This window comes from Solea senegalensis, linkage group LG2, assembly GCF_019176455.1.
Source record: "Solea senegalensis isolate Sse05_10M linkage group LG2, IFAPA_SoseM_1, whole genome shotgun sequence".
In the NCBI taxonomy this organism is placed as follows: Eukaryota; Metazoa; Chordata; class Actinopteri; order Pleuronectiformes; family Soleidae; genus Solea; species Solea senegalensis.
In genome coordinates, this window is record NC_058022.1 from 14,767,117 (window position 1) to 14,783,838 (window position 16,722).

Genomic DNA, 16,722 nt, shown 5'->3' on the forward strand with positions numbered 1-16,722 from the left:
GCAGTAACACATTAACTATATCTACAACAACGTACTGTATGCAGTGGCATGCGGAACAACAAACATGTACTTATGTATTAACATGCCCTACAACACAATTCTTAAACCTACAATAATATGTACGGCAACATTGTAACTTTACAGCAACATATATACTGTAGTAACATGCACTGCAACGTTGTGACTTCAGCATATTTAGTATGATGTACTGCAACATAGTACTCAAATATACAGTAACATGTAGCGACATAGCAATTATACAGCAACATATCTAACAGGCACTGTTCTCAATTGACCACATGTAACATCATGTTGCTCAGTCACAGCGACACTGATCAACCCTCAAACTGACCTCAAAGTTTTGCACAATTTCGGTTGTATAATAAGTGATAATAAAGATGATTTCCTTTCCTTACTTATTGCTATATCATGTTATATTTTTGAGCTCATAACACCCACACCATCTGAAATGTTGTTTTTTCCCCACACAGCTGGACTCGGCATTGTTCGGCTTGATTCTTGTGTCGGATGTCCTGCTCATGCCTCTTCCTGTGATGGCACTCTGACCAATCAGTGGCCTGCAGTCTGGCGACGGCACACATATCGCCTCAGCTCGCTTGGAACCTCGCCAGAGCAGGTACTTAAAAAAGTATCAGGTACCAGTTACAGTCACTAGTGGAAATGCAAAATAACTCGTGGAGGCGAGGCGAGTTGAGTCGAGCCAGTGGAAACACGCCATTTGTTCCATATGACCGACCCCCTCTTGATTAGACTTGTAGTTCATGTTTCCCCTCAGATCATTTACATTATCTGTAACATGTAAGCAACAACTTGTAAATAACTTGTCCATATAAGGCAGAATTGTGTAATTATAACTGTGATTTTATCTGTTATTTATGTAACTGTAATACATTTGTAGACATTCCCTGCATGTAGTACTGTCAAATAAATTCAAAAACGCAGTTTAAAACCTTTGATGGTTATGTTGATTTGTTGTTGTTGTTTTAATAGTTAACCGAACATGACATTTATAGTTAACGCTGGTTTCAGTAAATGAAAATGTGGTTGTTGTTTTTAGTGGTTAATAAAAAAAATTCTAAACTACTTGCCCTTTTTAACTGAGGAAATGACTGACAGAATAATCACACTTGTCAACTGTCTGTTGCACCTCTAAGTATAATTATTTTTATGTGCAAATGTGTATTTTGACTTTTCTTCTCAACATCCTGTGTATTTAAATTTCGATTTTCTTCAAAGTTGAGCTAAATTATTTGTATATACATATATCTATATTATAAACGTGTCCCATTTTTATTATTAATCTTGATTATCAAGTTCTTATTGTATATATGTATGTATGGATATTTTTTTAATCATACATTAATGAGCCGTAAAATAAAACTACTTCCTGTTTCCGCGGAAACACAAGGACCCGGAAGTCGTTCTGATTCCGCGGGTCTTTTGGGACAACTCAGTTCCGTAGTACACTGGGTGCAGAAATGGCGGGTAAGTAGTTAAATTCGTCCGTACATCAGTTGTCCTGTCTTTCATTCACTTAGTCTTTGCCGATAAATGTGCGTTCGTCCTACTTGAAGCCGACTGGCCGGTCGTGAATCGGATGGTTCCCTGTACAAAACATGGCGAGCTAAGCTAGCTAACGTCACATTGCACAGAGAGCAGTGGGGGCCTGTCTGCAAACATTAGCATGCTATCAGGCTGTCATGGCATGTTGTGTGTTTGTCTGTGTGCACGTAACGCTCGACTTTTTCAATGAATGGACGTACGTAGGCATATATTTGTATAGGTGTTGATGCTTTCCCCCGAACGGTATGGGTATGGTGTTAACTTACTGTTCAAATAGCTGATGCTATCTTTTCAGAAACGGCTGGTTCTCTTCAATTAAGAGCATGTTTGGTTAGGATTTCGACAGATAAAGAGTAGCTCTCGGTTTCAAATATAGTCATTTGCAGCTTATCTTCACATCAGGTGGTGGAGGTTATGCACAGTTGACGTTTGCTCATGAGAAGCACCTTAACATATCTCTGTAAGTCAGTAAAAGAAAAGTTTATTTTGTTTCGAGTTTATTCGGAAGGGACAGTGAATGTTAATGAACATTTAAAGAATGTAAACACACCAGATTATAGCCAGAGGCTCATTTCCATCTGTTGTCCCCAAAGATGTTACCAGAGGCAAAGACAGAAAAAAACGCCCACATACACCTAGTACATCCATGTACACATGTCAAAGTAGTTCAGATTATTTGTACACACCCATACAATTCCTTAGTATAGTATTAAAGGTGACCACAATCCTAATTCGATCCTAGACAGTTTTTCACTCACTCACCTTCTACCGCTTTGTCCTCCTCATGAGGGTCATCAGAGCCACTCGCAAATCCCAGATAACATGAAAGTCAGGGTACATCCTGGACAGATCGCCAGTCCATCACTGGGCCACATAGAGATGAACAACCATCCACTCTCACATTCACATAATACGGTCAAGACCTGGGTCATGAACCCAAGTCTTGCCACCACACCAACTGTGTGGCCCCACCAGTTTTTTAGTTGGTTTTTAAGAGTTATATGTGGGGCGAGGGCTGGATAAAAATATAATCCCAATTATTTGGGTCAAAATTGAAATCACAATGATTTCAAATGGTTATGACTTGATCTTGAAACAAATTGAATTTATTGCATGTAAAAAAGTGTATTATTGTGTATTGTATTTATCCTTCCTTACTCACATTATGTCCAATCAATGTCTTTGTTCTATTTTTGCCGATGAGTGGGACAGGAAGTTACACTGTTACAACATTAAAAGACATGTAATAATATATTTGTTTCCATTAGTTTGTTTTTGTAATCGCTTGCAGGCCTTAATTTTAAATTAAATACACATTTCGATTAATTGCACAGCCCTATGTGGGACATACAGTAAGGCCCCAAAGATGGGGCCAATGCAATGTTAAATTAGGATAAGGGATTATAGGATACGTGAATATGTTTGATTATCTTCAGCTGCATGTGTTTTCTTTACTGTGTTTGTAAGATTAATAATATAATTAGTTTATTTAGTACAGTACCTTTCATGGAAACGCAGTTCTCGAAGTGCATCACAGGAATGATATCCGAAATTAGTAAATATATTCAAAAAAAACAAGCTGTTTAAAAATGAGAATGAAACAGACCATGCAATTAGAAAGGCAAAATATGCAGGCAAGGTATGGACAATGCTCAAGATAAACAGTTACTAAAATACTTGTGTTTAACATCGGATCTTCAAATATTAGTCAGCAAATCCTCCATTGATCCAACCCTTTCTCTTGATTTGTCCAGCAAAAATAACAAAAGAGAGTTCTGCTTGTTCAAACAGTTTTTTCTTTGCATAATAAGGCTGTTAATGTGGATGGTTTTGCAGACAAAATCAAGTGTTTGATAACACAAATCAATACTTTCAGAATGCTTCCACCACAAAAGAAACAAATAATTGAATTGAAGAATATGACATCAGCAGATTAATGAAAGGACAACACAATAAATCAGTAGTTGCAGCTCTTGATGAGAGTAAAGATTGTTGACAACATCAAACATGAGAGCATTTTCATCATCTCTAACAAAACAATTTCCATTGGTATTTTAATTAGTCATTTTTATTAGCCATTCATTTGACCGTCTATACACAAAGTTGTATTTCTTGATCCTGTTCATATCGGTGTAATCTCTAGCTAATAAAGGTATTAATTGCCCCAGTTTACCTTTACTTAAGTATGAGGATGTAAACAATACAGCTGCAGTTCTTTTGAGAATAAGTTTCACTAAAATATATTCATTATATAATTTTTATTTTTTAAGGGGTAAATACCATGGAGAAAAAACTGGCTGAATACAAGTGTGACACAAATGAAGCCATGTGTTTGAAGCTTGGTAAGTTTCTTTTTTTTTTTTTTCAAATTTGATCAATTTTAAATTAATCTGTAATTCATCTATTAACCAAGCACCATCTTTTTTCCTCTCTCAGTTCGTTTTCCTGAAGATGTTGATGACGATGGCACAACATTCCACCCTGAGTTCACCCACCAAATTTATGGGGATGAGTAAGTATTTTCTTTAGTAGTAATTATCATTACATGATATAACTAAACGAAATATATCATCCACAGGCTATCCAAAATGTAATATTGCAACATTAGGCTGCCCAAATGTCACATAGACGCCCACGTCTATCATCCACCCTTTTTGCAAAGACGACAATGTTACCTCAAGTTATGATTAAATATTGTACTCACCCCTCTGAACGAACAAGTTCTTATTTTTGAGGTTGTTTTTTGTTACCAGAGCATTGTCACCTAATAGTAGGGCTGCAGAAATGAATCAAATCACTAAAATGAATCATTAACTATTTTGATAACTGGTTTGAGGGTTATTTTTTAATAATTAAAACAAGTTCTCTGATTTTTATAACAAAGAAATAATTGAAACTACACAGTTAGAGAAATATGTCTTTGAAATTTTGTTAACTGCTTCATAGTTGATAAATGATCTAAAATTACTATATCGGACTACTATTGGTATCGGTTTATGATATCTGTATTGGACACAAAAAAATGGTATTGTCTCATTCATTACGACAGACTTTATGATTAGTTGTAAACATCAATTTACAAATTCAAAATCTTACAACTAATTTATTCTCATAATATTTTCTAAAAGAAAGCATGAATTGAATCGAACAGAATGGAACTTTATTGTCTACCAAGGTGTAAGTCTTCGGCTAATAGACAATTGTAAAAAAAAAGTCAGAAAAAAACTGACGCAGACAGGGTTCAAAGTGAAGTTTGTTGTGTGTCAATGGACATGTGCATGTTATTTTTGTTTTAAAAGGCTACAGAGGGTCACTTTATTGTCCTAATGTGCTGCACAAGAGAGGCATTACTATTGATCATGTACAAGATGAAATTGTTGGCAGTGACACCTGTGTTTGGGCTTACAGCAGCATGTCGTTATGCTCCAAATTGCATTTCCAAATTAGTCAAAACTAGGATTGGTTATTTTTGCTCTTGCTGCAATCAGCTCAAAGGGAACTTGGTAATTGGGGCATTAATTATTTCAGCAAGTGCAATTGCTAGTAAAGCTCAATCACACATTGCATAATGATGAAATCTACTGTGCTACAAAATGCCAGCAATGTGGTGGTGAATGAAACTATGCAATGAAGTTAAATGGCCAGTCCTGCAGTAAACATGAATCATCTACTCAAGATTTATGATACATTTCATTTACTAAGAATAATCAGGTATTTGTGTTTTTTTGTCCCTCTGATATTTATTCAGTGACAACACATCACATAAAGCAGTTGTTTTATTGTTGCTTTCCAAGTCACTGTGATAATCAAAATAAATGTACAACTTAAAGAGTTTTATTAATTTCACTTTCACAATCTCTTTGTCTACAGTGAGGTTGCTTTTGGATACAAAGGTCTTCAGATTCAGCTCTTCTACACTGCTGGAAACCTGAGCACCCTCTTCAAAGTGAAATACTCCTCGAAAGTTACTGAGGAATTTGATTGTGTGGAGGTAGGACATGCATTTCTTTATTCATAAAATTCAGTGTTTGTCACCTCTTTTCAATAGGAAACAGTTGAGAAAAAATAGCAACAGGTGACCTCATTCAAACATCTAGAAGCTAAATCGCGGAAACGCAAAGTGATGGCTGAGCAAATTGAAGGTTAGCTATTAGATGCTGATATTGCTGTGTGTGTGCTGTATGTACCACTTACAGAGGAAAAACAAACAGGGATACAAGTCACATTCTCACAGTACAGCAAGATGAATCATTTCAAACTAATTTGAAAAAGGGAACAGTCAAATATGCTAAAAACACATCAGGTCACTGTGTTTGAAGCACAGCACCGCTATGTCCTCATTAGAGAGTTAAAATACGTCAAGTCAAAAGCTGGCTGTGATTGCCATGCGACTTTAAGTTTATCTTTAATGTCACCATACCTGAATCCAACTGAATAATCATATAGCGACACTTTTTTCTAGTAGTTCAGTGTTGGCTTTCTTGTCATGCTCTTGCTTATTGACTGAACTGAGTCTGCTCTGCTCATTCACTGCTGTGTGGTTTCGAGCTACTACCTGCTGCCGGCAGCAGAGGAGCACAAGGCTTAACAAGCAAGCAAGCAAGCAGCAGCTCCACATCTGAGACTTTTTATTGACGAAGGACGCATTTTCAAAATCCTACGATCATGCTATTTGTTGTGGTGAACCAAAATCATGATTTCAGCCCTAGCATTCACCAAACATGTTACATTAGCAGAAACACACCAGCCCCACAGTAAAGCGTGGTAATAGCAGCCATTTTCTGAAATTGGAGTGGAGAGATTAACTCACTGTTCACCCAGGACTACGTCCCTGTGCATGAATCGAACCTCAATGTGAAGTTGGCAGACAACATCATTTTGGTCAGCCTGATTCAGAGACTGACTGTCAGAAGACACTGTGACAAGTGAACCACCTCCATCGCAAAGACTGCTGCAGGACGCCTGTAGCTTGGATAACGTTGTGATTACCGAGATGATGAACACACATGCAAATGAAACATGAGCGTAGCGTGTATCTCAGCCTGTTGCTGACTATCGCTAATGCTAAATGACAGAACAAGCACACAAAGACAGTTTTACGGTTTGTAAATATTGTAATATACGTATTGTTGGCACTGCTCCTTCCTTTAGGTGGTTTGGTGCTGTGTCCTACTTTGTATTGCCCGAAGTTTGTGTAGCAATCTTCCGTGAAGGAGGAGATATTTGGCAGGGATATTCCCATCAAAAATGAACGACATCCACTGAGCTTTTCTCTGCTCATTGGCGGGGAGCTTGTGGAGTGTCTGGTATTGTTTATCACAACCCAGAACAGAGCAAACACTCACTGAACATTTTTTCGCCGTGTTCTCAACTGAAAAGCTCATTAACTACAACAAGAGTAGTTTTTCTTCTTCTACGGTTGACAGTACGTCACCGGATTTTTCCGGACTCTAGTGCCCGGACTAGGAGGCGCTGCTGTTTAGAGGAGTGGTGAAATTCGCCAGTGACGTCATTAGTCAATGGAAGTGCCTTTCTGCTTTGTAGAGCTCAGGAAAACAATCAAACACTGCGCTCTAAGCAGTGGCTGAACTGATTGTTATGGACTTTTAGGGCTTCGCAGCGTTAATTGGCACTTTCGGGCTATGGCCTCTTTAAGGAAAGCTCTGCTTTCTACCAGAACTCTAACAAACTTCTACAGATGCACCACCAAGTTCATCCTAACAGCTGCATCACAGTGTGGCACAGCAATTACACAGCAGCTGATAGGAGGGCCCAAAACCTAATTTTGTGCCCACCTCCCCTCCATCACAAACATAGCCAGAAAGCGGATCCAGAGAAAAGATCTTAGCATCATAAAAGACTACTTCCACTCAAACTGCAGACTGTTCTCTCTGCTCCCCTCCGTAAGGAGGTACAGGAACCTCCGCTCCTGTACCGTAAGACTGAAGAACAGCTTCTATCACACAGCTGTCAGTCTCAGTCTTAACTCGTCTGGATCAGACAAAAACACAATTTCACAAGCTCTCAGGAACTGGACTAAAGTTCATTCGCGTAATCACTGAATATTCAATTTGTAAATACCACCTTGTGTATACATCATACGTGTATGTACATATGAATGTATTTGCATCTTTCTGCTCCACATTTATCTGGACTATTGATTATTTATATATGTACACTGTGACTAGCACTTCGGATTGGATGCCAAACTTCATTTCATTGCACTGTACACGTTCTGCACTTTTAAATGACAATAAAGTTGAATCTAATTGGGGGAAGATGGGGATTTGAAACACATTTGGTGTTTCTAATCTTTTCCTAATTGTGTCTAGCCTATGTACACTACAGTGGAACAAAGATTAAACATGACATACATCCAGCTATACTGCTTATCCTTTGAGGGCTGTGGCTATAGCTGATCCCAGGTGACATTTTGTTCAAGGCGGGGAGGACCCTCCACTGCCAGTATGATTTATTTACAATATTGTATTTAAATAGTCCTTTTGTCTAAACTGTCCTCTTACCTGTGCTGTGACTCAGTATTGTATAGTAGTTAACATTGTTGTTAATCTGAAGATTACAAAAGGAGTTTTAATGTATTTTGAGTGTAGTCGGGTAACCGTTAGTTTTCAAAACCCCTTGTCACATATAATTTGTTTTTGAAAGCTAACACTGGCAAAAGTGAAAATTGCTGGGATTTAATATTATTTGTCAAAGTCAGTAATGACGCATCCGCACAATATATGTAATTATTAATCTGAAGTTTAGTAAATCAAACTCTAAACTATGATAGACAAACACCAGGGCGCTTCACAGAGTAGCTGCAACATCACTTTGTGACAAAACATTTTTATTTGGATGTCTGAAAATGCTTGTTTGTGGTAGTTTTTCTTTCTTCACTTACTGAAGTAACTCAAACCCTCTCTTGGTGGTGATATTCCTGTAAGAAATCGCCTTTTTTGTTAGACTAAATCTCATCCCACCATGATCCTTTGTGTCGAGGAAAACTAATCCTTCTCCTCCCTGCTGGAAGGGTAGGGTTTTAAATATGTCTGAACATGGGGTCTAATATGAAACATTGATTTTCAGAGGTTTGTGTGATTCAATCAGCAGGGAGAGTAATGAGACATGGTTGGATATCTTGTATATACATTTCCAGGATAGAATTGGTGTTCATTATAAGTATGATTGTCTGTGAAATATTTTTACTTATACTGCAGTTAGTTTATATTGCAACTGATTATTTAATGAATCAGTCAGATAATGACTTCTTATGTTAGTGTTCATTTGAGAGTAGCACTGCTTGGCATGTACCTTCTACCGTTGTGTAGCTGCTATACTTGCATATAAACAGCTAGTGTTTTGGAAACAGTCAAGCAAAATACTCATCCTGATTCATCCTTCTCAAAGGGTCACTGGCACCTTTTCATATTTACTGAAATTGTAAAATGTAAAAAATATGTAGAATGCAATTCTTAAATTCTTGTTTTTTGTGGATAATTTTGGACTGATTCAAATGCATGTCCCAATCAAGATGTTTTGGTCCCAGAGTATCTGCCAGTCCTGATCTGATACTTCGTAGATAATGCAGTACACCATTTAAAAAATATAATAAAAAATAATAATAGTGTAAAATAAATAGTAGTCCTGACTGATGTTTAAAGAGAAAGAACAGACTACTGCTGTGAGGCTGCAGGTACTGCTGGTAGAGGTAGGAGGGCGGGGCTGTAGTTCAACCAGCACTGTGTTTGTGTACACATGTCAGTAGACCACAGTGACCAAAATGGTGAAAATGTCTCTTGGTTTGATACATATATATTCATACATTATATTCATATATTTGAACGTAGGTGTTTGTGTTGTAAACTCAAGTTATAGTGACATTCACCATCTTTGGTCCCCACACTGCAGCAGACTGGGCCAAGAGGACAGTGCAAACCGGAGTGGATCAAAACAAGCCATCTTATTAAAATATAACCAATTATATCAAGCGCATGTAACGTGCAATAAATGCCACTGTGGTTCTGCCCCAAATAAAGCAATGCTAAGCAAAGCTGAGCTACATGAAGGACCTGATCACTGTTAGTAAAGTAGCTGACTGCTGGTGTAGGGTGGTCTGGTCAGGGAAATTGCTAATCTCTGATCATTTAAAAACAAAAATAAAAATAAAAAAAGGTGCAGGTCAGCTCTGATCTAATACTTGACACCGGGGCATTCTTAAACCTCACTCGGTTTTAATAAACCTGTGGATAGACTTAAATCATGGAAAAAACACATAACAGTGATGGTTCTGTTCAGGGTGATGAGTGAGCACCACATCACTTACATCTGTGGTAGCTCCAAAAAAAGCCACCAATTTACTGTTTTTGAACATAAGAAGAGCCATTAGACTTTCAGGGAACATGGATTGAAGCTGATATTTGAACTGAAACGTGGCGGCTGCCTCACTGTCTCTGTGCCACTACTTAGTGTGCAGTGTTGACCCCCGAGTGTTCACCTTGTTAAGGGTTTGAGTGCAGCTGGTGTAGAGGTAGGGAGTGAGGGAGCAGCAGAGTTCAGGCTGCATCTGAAGAGTGTTTGTCTCTGAGTGCATGGGGATGGTCGGGGTGCGGTGCAGCTGGTGAGAGAAGAGAGCAAGAGACGAGGGGAGGCAGACATGGAGTTTATGCAGCTGCCATGTTGATACAAGTCTCTAATCAAATATCACCTTCTCTCCTTTCAAATTATCTCAAAAACACATGCTACTGGACATCCCATTGAAAAACACTGAAAGTAATGCCAGAGCCTTAGTGCACATGGGCTGGACATCGCTGAGTGTTTGTAGTGGTTAAATGTTGAAATATAAATATATTTTTTGGTTAAAAAATCTAAATTAATTCTTGACAAAAATTAATGAATTTGAAAATTACTGTGAATTTTAAATGTGGTGTCATATTTGAATACGATCAAACTGATTAAATAATACAACAAAACAAATTAGATAGTTTGTTGTCCCTTTGTTCTTATTGTTAAAAATCAAAGACATTAACAAAATGTTCTAAAGGCAGATTGTTAAGTCATATTCATGCCAAACTAAGGCATCTATTATGGGAGGCTGTGCAATTCAGTGTCTAGTATGCAGGAGAGTGCCAGGGACAAAGGGACTTGTTTGTCCTTGGCCTTTTAAGTATGCTCCTTGTTCCTTAGAAATGTGGCTGAACAATTACAATGGTTAAGAGGCATTCAGCTGCAGGTGCATTACTTCCAGTTAGATATTAGCTGATGTCTGAAAGGGGGAATTAGCAGTATGTTGTATTAGCCTTTTGTAGTGCATTTTGCTCAGACCTTCTTCATTTCCCAGTTTTTCAATGCAGAGCAGCAAGGGTCTCTGTGCCGAAATAATGCCCATCACACATGTAAATGGTGTGAATGGGCTGCTCAGCAAAGTGTTCTCATGTCAATCCTTGTGGAAATGGATACAATGCAAACATTACAGCTGAACTAACCACACGTTGCACTGAGTAAAAAGTCTAAGGGTAGGCTCCCTTTGTCTCTGGGGCTCTTTGAAAATGCAGGGGCAAATTCATTTGATTGGGTTCACTTGGCAGGATTAGAGGAGAGGCCTCTTTTATGGATGCCCAAAGGTTTGTTAAGTTGAGATCAATTCATAAGGTTTTATTTCCCAGTGAGAAGCAGAAATGCTTTTATTGTGGCAACTTCATCACATATTCATGGTTTAACATAAGCAGTAAATGTACTGATTTAAGTGGTCTTTTCCCAGGAAGGGGCACAGCTTTGGTCTCTGCTCAGCTGACAGTTTTAATTGCCTAATGGTTTTCTTTTCATCGGCACAAAACATATATTCCACTTTCACTTTCATTTAGCGCCGTGTCTTTCTACTGTATGTTGTGCTTTTATCCATCTGATATTTGTTGCTAAATCAATTCACATTTTGTTATCCAGCCTGATGATGTTGAAGGGAAGATACGGGAAATTGTTCCCGCTGGGTTCACCTGCAACACGGACGACTTCATCTCCCTGCTGGAGAAAGAGGCTAATTTCAAACCCTTTGGCACCCTGCTTCACACCTACACAGTCCACAACGAGGAGGCCGGGGAACTCACGTACCAGATCCACAAGGTATGTTAGGGTGTCAGGAAGTTTTGTTTGTTTTCTTTTTGTAGTTAAACAGATAGGTAGAGGTAGAGATGAGATGACGTTCTAAACCATGGCAAACATTTGTTTTTGTTGTTTTTGTCCCAGGCTGATATCAGCTGCCCGGGATTCCAAGAGTACCACGAGCGCCTGCAGACCTTCCTTATGTGGTTCATAGAGACAGCGAGTTTCATCGACACAGACGACGATCGTTGGGACTTCTTTCTTGTGTGAGTGCCCTCCTTAATTGACATCAACCCCACCACCTTCCTTCAACCACCTCCCTTCGTGCACCCACCCCTATGCCGAAGCTTTATTGTGTCATTGAAAAACAAAGCACCCCTTTGAGGCGCTTGTGACCAATTACCAGGCCAGTTTGATTATATTTCCCCCTGTAGGAGAATTGTTGATCAGGCAAGAGCTTCCTTTGTGCCAAAAGCCCTTTTCAGATTTTTCAGGGGCAAGAGCTGAATTGAATACTGTTGTCTTTTGAAACACTGGACAATATCTTAACAGTAAAAAGAGCCTCTGCCAGTGTTTTCTTTACCCTGGCACCTATTAATACTGACAATGGGGAAAATAGACTGAAGTGATTTTGAGGAGCTCAGTCCCTCCTCCAGCTCCTTCTCTTCCTCTAAGTTGCAGTACTCCAATTAAGTGCATAATGTATTCAGGTTGTAGCAGGTGTACCAATCGGGCCCTGGCTACTTTAACATGCTGACGTTGTGGGGGTGAAGGGTGGGCACGAGAATAGAGAGGCTCAAATGGTCACTGGATGGGAGTGTGCCTGTAATTGACCTATTTGCCTTTGTGTTTTATCCGCAGATTCGAAAAGTACAATAAAGATGGGGAGACTCTCTACGCAACTGTTGGCTACATGACAGTTTATAATTACTACGTGTACCCAGACAAAACCCGACCACGTGTAAGGTAATTGCTGGGGCAGCACGTGCCGTCCCATTCTTTTGTCTGAAAAGGGAGTGGAAAATTATACATTTCTTTATCCTCTCCCCAAAGAGCCCAAATTACTGGCTTATATACCCAACCATTCAGCCAGATTTAGTTTCATTACCAAACCAGGATGATTTATATCTGTAAACAACTTTATAGATAAGCTTTTGATGTGATGGGATTTGATTTGATGCATTAATGTGTCATGGTAACAATCTATTAATTCCTGCTTTCAGTCAAAGATTTTCTCTTCCTGCTCAGTCTGTAGTTTTTGAACTAACCTTTTTCCTCATTGGCCTTATGTTTATATCTCTCTCTGCCCTTTAACTAAAAAGCCAAATGCTGGTTTTGCCTCCATTCCAAGGAGAGGGTCATGGAGCCCAGCTCCTGGAGGCGGTGCACAGATTTTATTGCAGCCTTCCCAAGGTGCAAGACATCACAGGTGAGCGTCTTTACTTTATTGAAGAAGGTAAAGAAAGTAATTCAATCTAAGGCCCCTGTTTCATCTGCAAATAGTTTGAATGATTTTTCTCTGTAGTTGAATCCAGGGGTGAGTTAATTTTGAAGGGCTGGCATGTACACCACAATATTCTGAAGCTCTATTGAATCTAGCCACATCGAATGGTTTGTATAAAGACAGTGGATGAATACTAAACAGGCATCTCAGCCCTTTTTCTGTCACAAAGGAATCCTTTAAAAAACAACTTAAAAATGTTTGTTAATTTCTTTACCTCAATTCAAAGCAAAGTTTTGAAAACATTCAAATGTCTGTTTTATAGCCATAGTTTATAGACTGCTCCCTAAAAACACACTCGCTTCTTTGTTACATTTGTAAGGACACTCGTTGACATAATGCATTCCCTAGCCTCTTACTCAAACCTCAACCATCACAACTAAATGCCTAAACCCAACCCTAAAACCAAGTCTTAATCCTTACAAGCCCTTTGAAGATGGTTCAAGTATTTTGAACCAAAATTATTGAATGGGCTCCATGTCTATTTCAAATGAACTGAAAAGTATAACATTGACACTGCTAACGTATTTAAATTATATGCGGTTGTTTTTTTTAGCTGAAGACCCTTCTGAGAGTTATGTGAAGCTGAGAGACTATGTGCTGGTCAAGCTTTGCCAAGGCCTTCCATCCTTCGCTGTGGACAAGCTGCTCCTTGGCTTCTCAGCTGACATGTATAAAGAGGCCCAAGACAAGCTGAAAATCAACAAGGTGATACACGAGGATGCAGCTAATGTCTATTTCTTTCAATTAACCGTAAATGGTGACTAAAAATGTCAGAAATACTTTACTCCCAGATGCTTATTTAGTTTAAATATAGCATTTAAAACCCAACATAGTTGCCTTTTTCCCCACCTGTTGTTGTTCGTTTAAAAAAAAGAAAACGCTTTCTCCTATGGATCTCAGTTTGCTGCTTTTTGCATACAAATTTTGTTCTCTGCCAGTTCCTTTAGCTACTTTAAGCAGTAAATCTTTAAAAGGACAAAGTTGAGACTTACCATGAGAAAACATTGCTGTTTGTACAGATATGTTAGAAGCCTGATTTATCATTCACTCTAAATAGCTTGCGATTTCCTGTAGCCATTGTAGTGTGAAATGAGTAAGGTTCCTGTTGAGGCATAATGATGTACATTAAAAATAATTATATGAAAAAAGGTTTTGATTTTTCATTTTTTTCTTTTTCCTTCTACAGAAACATGCGAGACGAGTGTACGAAATTCTGCGCCTTAGAGCCACAGACATGAGCGATGAAGAAAAAGCAAGGGAGTACCGTCTGGAGGTGAAGAAGAGGCTATTTGGTCCATACAGGGTGAGGTTTTAATCCGTAAACCTGCAAAGCAGTGTACCATGTATGATAATGTGCAGTCATGCAGTCTCAGTGAAAGATCTGAATGTCAAACTGTCAAACAAGAATGCTGTGGTGCAGCCTGCTTCCTTTTTGTGAGCATAACATTACAGCTTTTCAGTGTGGGAAGCAAAACATCCCATGTGCAGCAGACACTTGTTCATTACGTTACCCTTTTAAAACATCAAAAACTGATCTTGTGAAAATTGATAGATTATTAGTGCCATACTGTTACAGTCACAGTAGGGCACACCTGCTGCTACCGGAGCGTTTTCTTTTTCTTTTCACACCCAAGTCTGGATTTGCATGAAAGTGTGTGTAAAGTAGTCAAAGTGAATAAGCTTCTTCGATTCAGACTTGTGTAGTTTTGTTATTGCAGCACATTTGGAACGTCATCAGAAAAACTGCAATTTTATCAAATTGCCTATTTATTATTCGCTCGTGTTTTTCTGGGAAAGTTGTCTTTCAGTGTGACAGATTTAAGCCTGGTGATCAAAGAACCATGAGCTTCTCTTGATTGTCTTTCACCAGACCTGACAGTGGGAAATACTGCCTCGGTCTGTGTGCTCCAGCAGAACACCCCTGCATCCTGTTTGCTTATGACGTTTCATATTTGTGCTGCTCGCCAAGACTTCACATATCAGCCATTAGAGACTGTGCTGTCAGTGGGAGAACCACGAAAAAAAAAAAAAAGTCAGTATCTGACATGGAAAAGACCTTTGTGATGGCGGGGGGGAGAGGGAGGCAGGAATTTCTTTGGCGGGTGGCAAGAAAATGTCTGGTGACCAGATGCAGACCATTTCTTTCTTCCCTGAGGAGATGTGGTGTGTAGTTAGTTGAGCAACAGAGACTGCTGCACTGTGAGATTATACATTTCTGCTTGTTCCCTCAAGTTCCCACTGACCATGTTTGCATGCATATGCATGCAAGCAGCAAACTGAGAGCTTGTGCATCCGTGTCCAGTACTGATCAGCCCTCTGGTCTCTCTATAAATGCTTATCTACTTGGCTTACAAATAGAAATAGAAGGCTTAGAAATTATATTTGTAGTATAGCTTTATATGCTGCTGTATGAAATAAACAAACTACTTATAACAGTATTTCTTGTTTGTGTTCATGTTGTGCAGAAGAATCAGAGAGAGCTGACAAAAATGAGAAAGTGCCTGCGGCCGGAGGAGATGGTGTCCCACATGGGTCAGATGGACACTAAGACGCAGCACGAGGAGCTGGAGAAGAGTTATCAGGTCGTTGTGGAAGACTACAGGAGAATCATAGAGAGGCTTGCAACACACGCTTAGACGTGGCTGGCCTGGAGTCCACCCTCTTCACATTCAGGTGGTGTGTCCTGTCTGTACAAAGCCCACATCATCACAGACTTTAGCTGTGACTGAGAGGAAAACTCTGAGGAAACCACTGAATTAATTCAGGAGTATTCCAAATGTATAGAAACTGGTGTAGCAGTGATAGGTCCCCAGTGGAAAAGGCCTGTTTCCCAGCTGAGGTTGATACAGTTGGTGGAGGAGAGCGATACACGCGAGATGACTTCCTGTCACCTGTCCCCCGTGTTTAATCACATTGTGTGGCATTTAATGATATGTAGTGTTTCACAGCTGAAAGAAGGTCCACGGTCATGCAGAGACGCCTCGCTTCTTCTCCATTACAGACATTTTTTAAGGATAACCGACAAAACAAAACACTTTTGTGATAACAGTTCCCGATGTGTTTGAAGCGCTTCGTATTGAAAATTAAAAAAAAAGAAAAAAAAAAAGGTTTTGTATATTCCTCAAATGGCGAGTCTTATTGAATCGAGGAAAATAAAATGGCAGATCTTGTTTTTTTGTCATTTATGGTGTAATTTATTTTAGAATTTTGAGAATGTGGATTCTGTGTATTTAATGAGACACAATATTCTATAACAATACTGTTTTAGGGATTTGAGGGTGACTTGCATACATATTAGAATGCAGTTTTATGAGGACAAACATGAAGTTGCCATAAACAGAATTTAAATATATTGTTATTTTTTTAGAGTTTATTCTCTGAGAACCAAGATTATCCATTCTAAATTTCTTAGACATGTCGATCAAAAAACTTAAACAGGATTCCACCATGACTTTGAGGACCTGGTGATACTGTCGCTTCATCATTGGTCCCAATCCAAAAAGGATTGTTTACAACTCTTAATATTTATATTAGCG

At 38.9% G+C, this 16,722-nt stretch overlaps 1 protein-coding gene across 1 annotated transcript; it reads left to right on the forward strand.

Moving 5' to 3' along the window:
• The first annotated feature begins 1,424 nt into the window (after window positions 1–1,424).
• Window positions 1,425–16,356, forward strand: hat1 (histone acetyltransferase 1). The gene is made up of 11 exons (XM_044019710.1): window positions 1,425–1,506; window positions 3,855–3,926; window positions 4,021–4,096; window positions 5,455–5,575; window positions 11,527–11,703; window positions 11,827–11,948; window positions 12,544–12,648; window positions 13,005–13,111; window positions 13,740–13,891; window positions 14,373–14,489; window positions 15,652–16,356. The coding sequence occupies exons 1-11, from the start codon at window positions 1,500–1,502 to the stop codon at window positions 15,820–15,822; spliced, it is 1,227 nt and encodes a 408-aa protein (XP_043875645.1). The 5' UTR covers window positions 1,425–1,499; the 3' UTR covers window positions 15,823–16,356.
• The last annotated feature ends 366 nt before the right edge of the window (window positions 16,357–16,722 follow it).

Bases quoted from the DNA above. Each gene is read 5' to 3' on its own strand.
- hat1 (XM_044019710.1), top strand. The intron at 12,649-13,004 runs GTAATTGCTGGG...TTAACTAAAAAG, and splicing joins AAAACCCGACCACGTGTAAG to CCAAATGCTGGTTTTGCCTC. The intron at 13,112-13,739 runs GTGAGCGTCTTT...TGTTTTTTTTAG, and splicing joins CAAGGTGCAAGACATCACAG to CTGAAGACCCTTCTGAGAGT.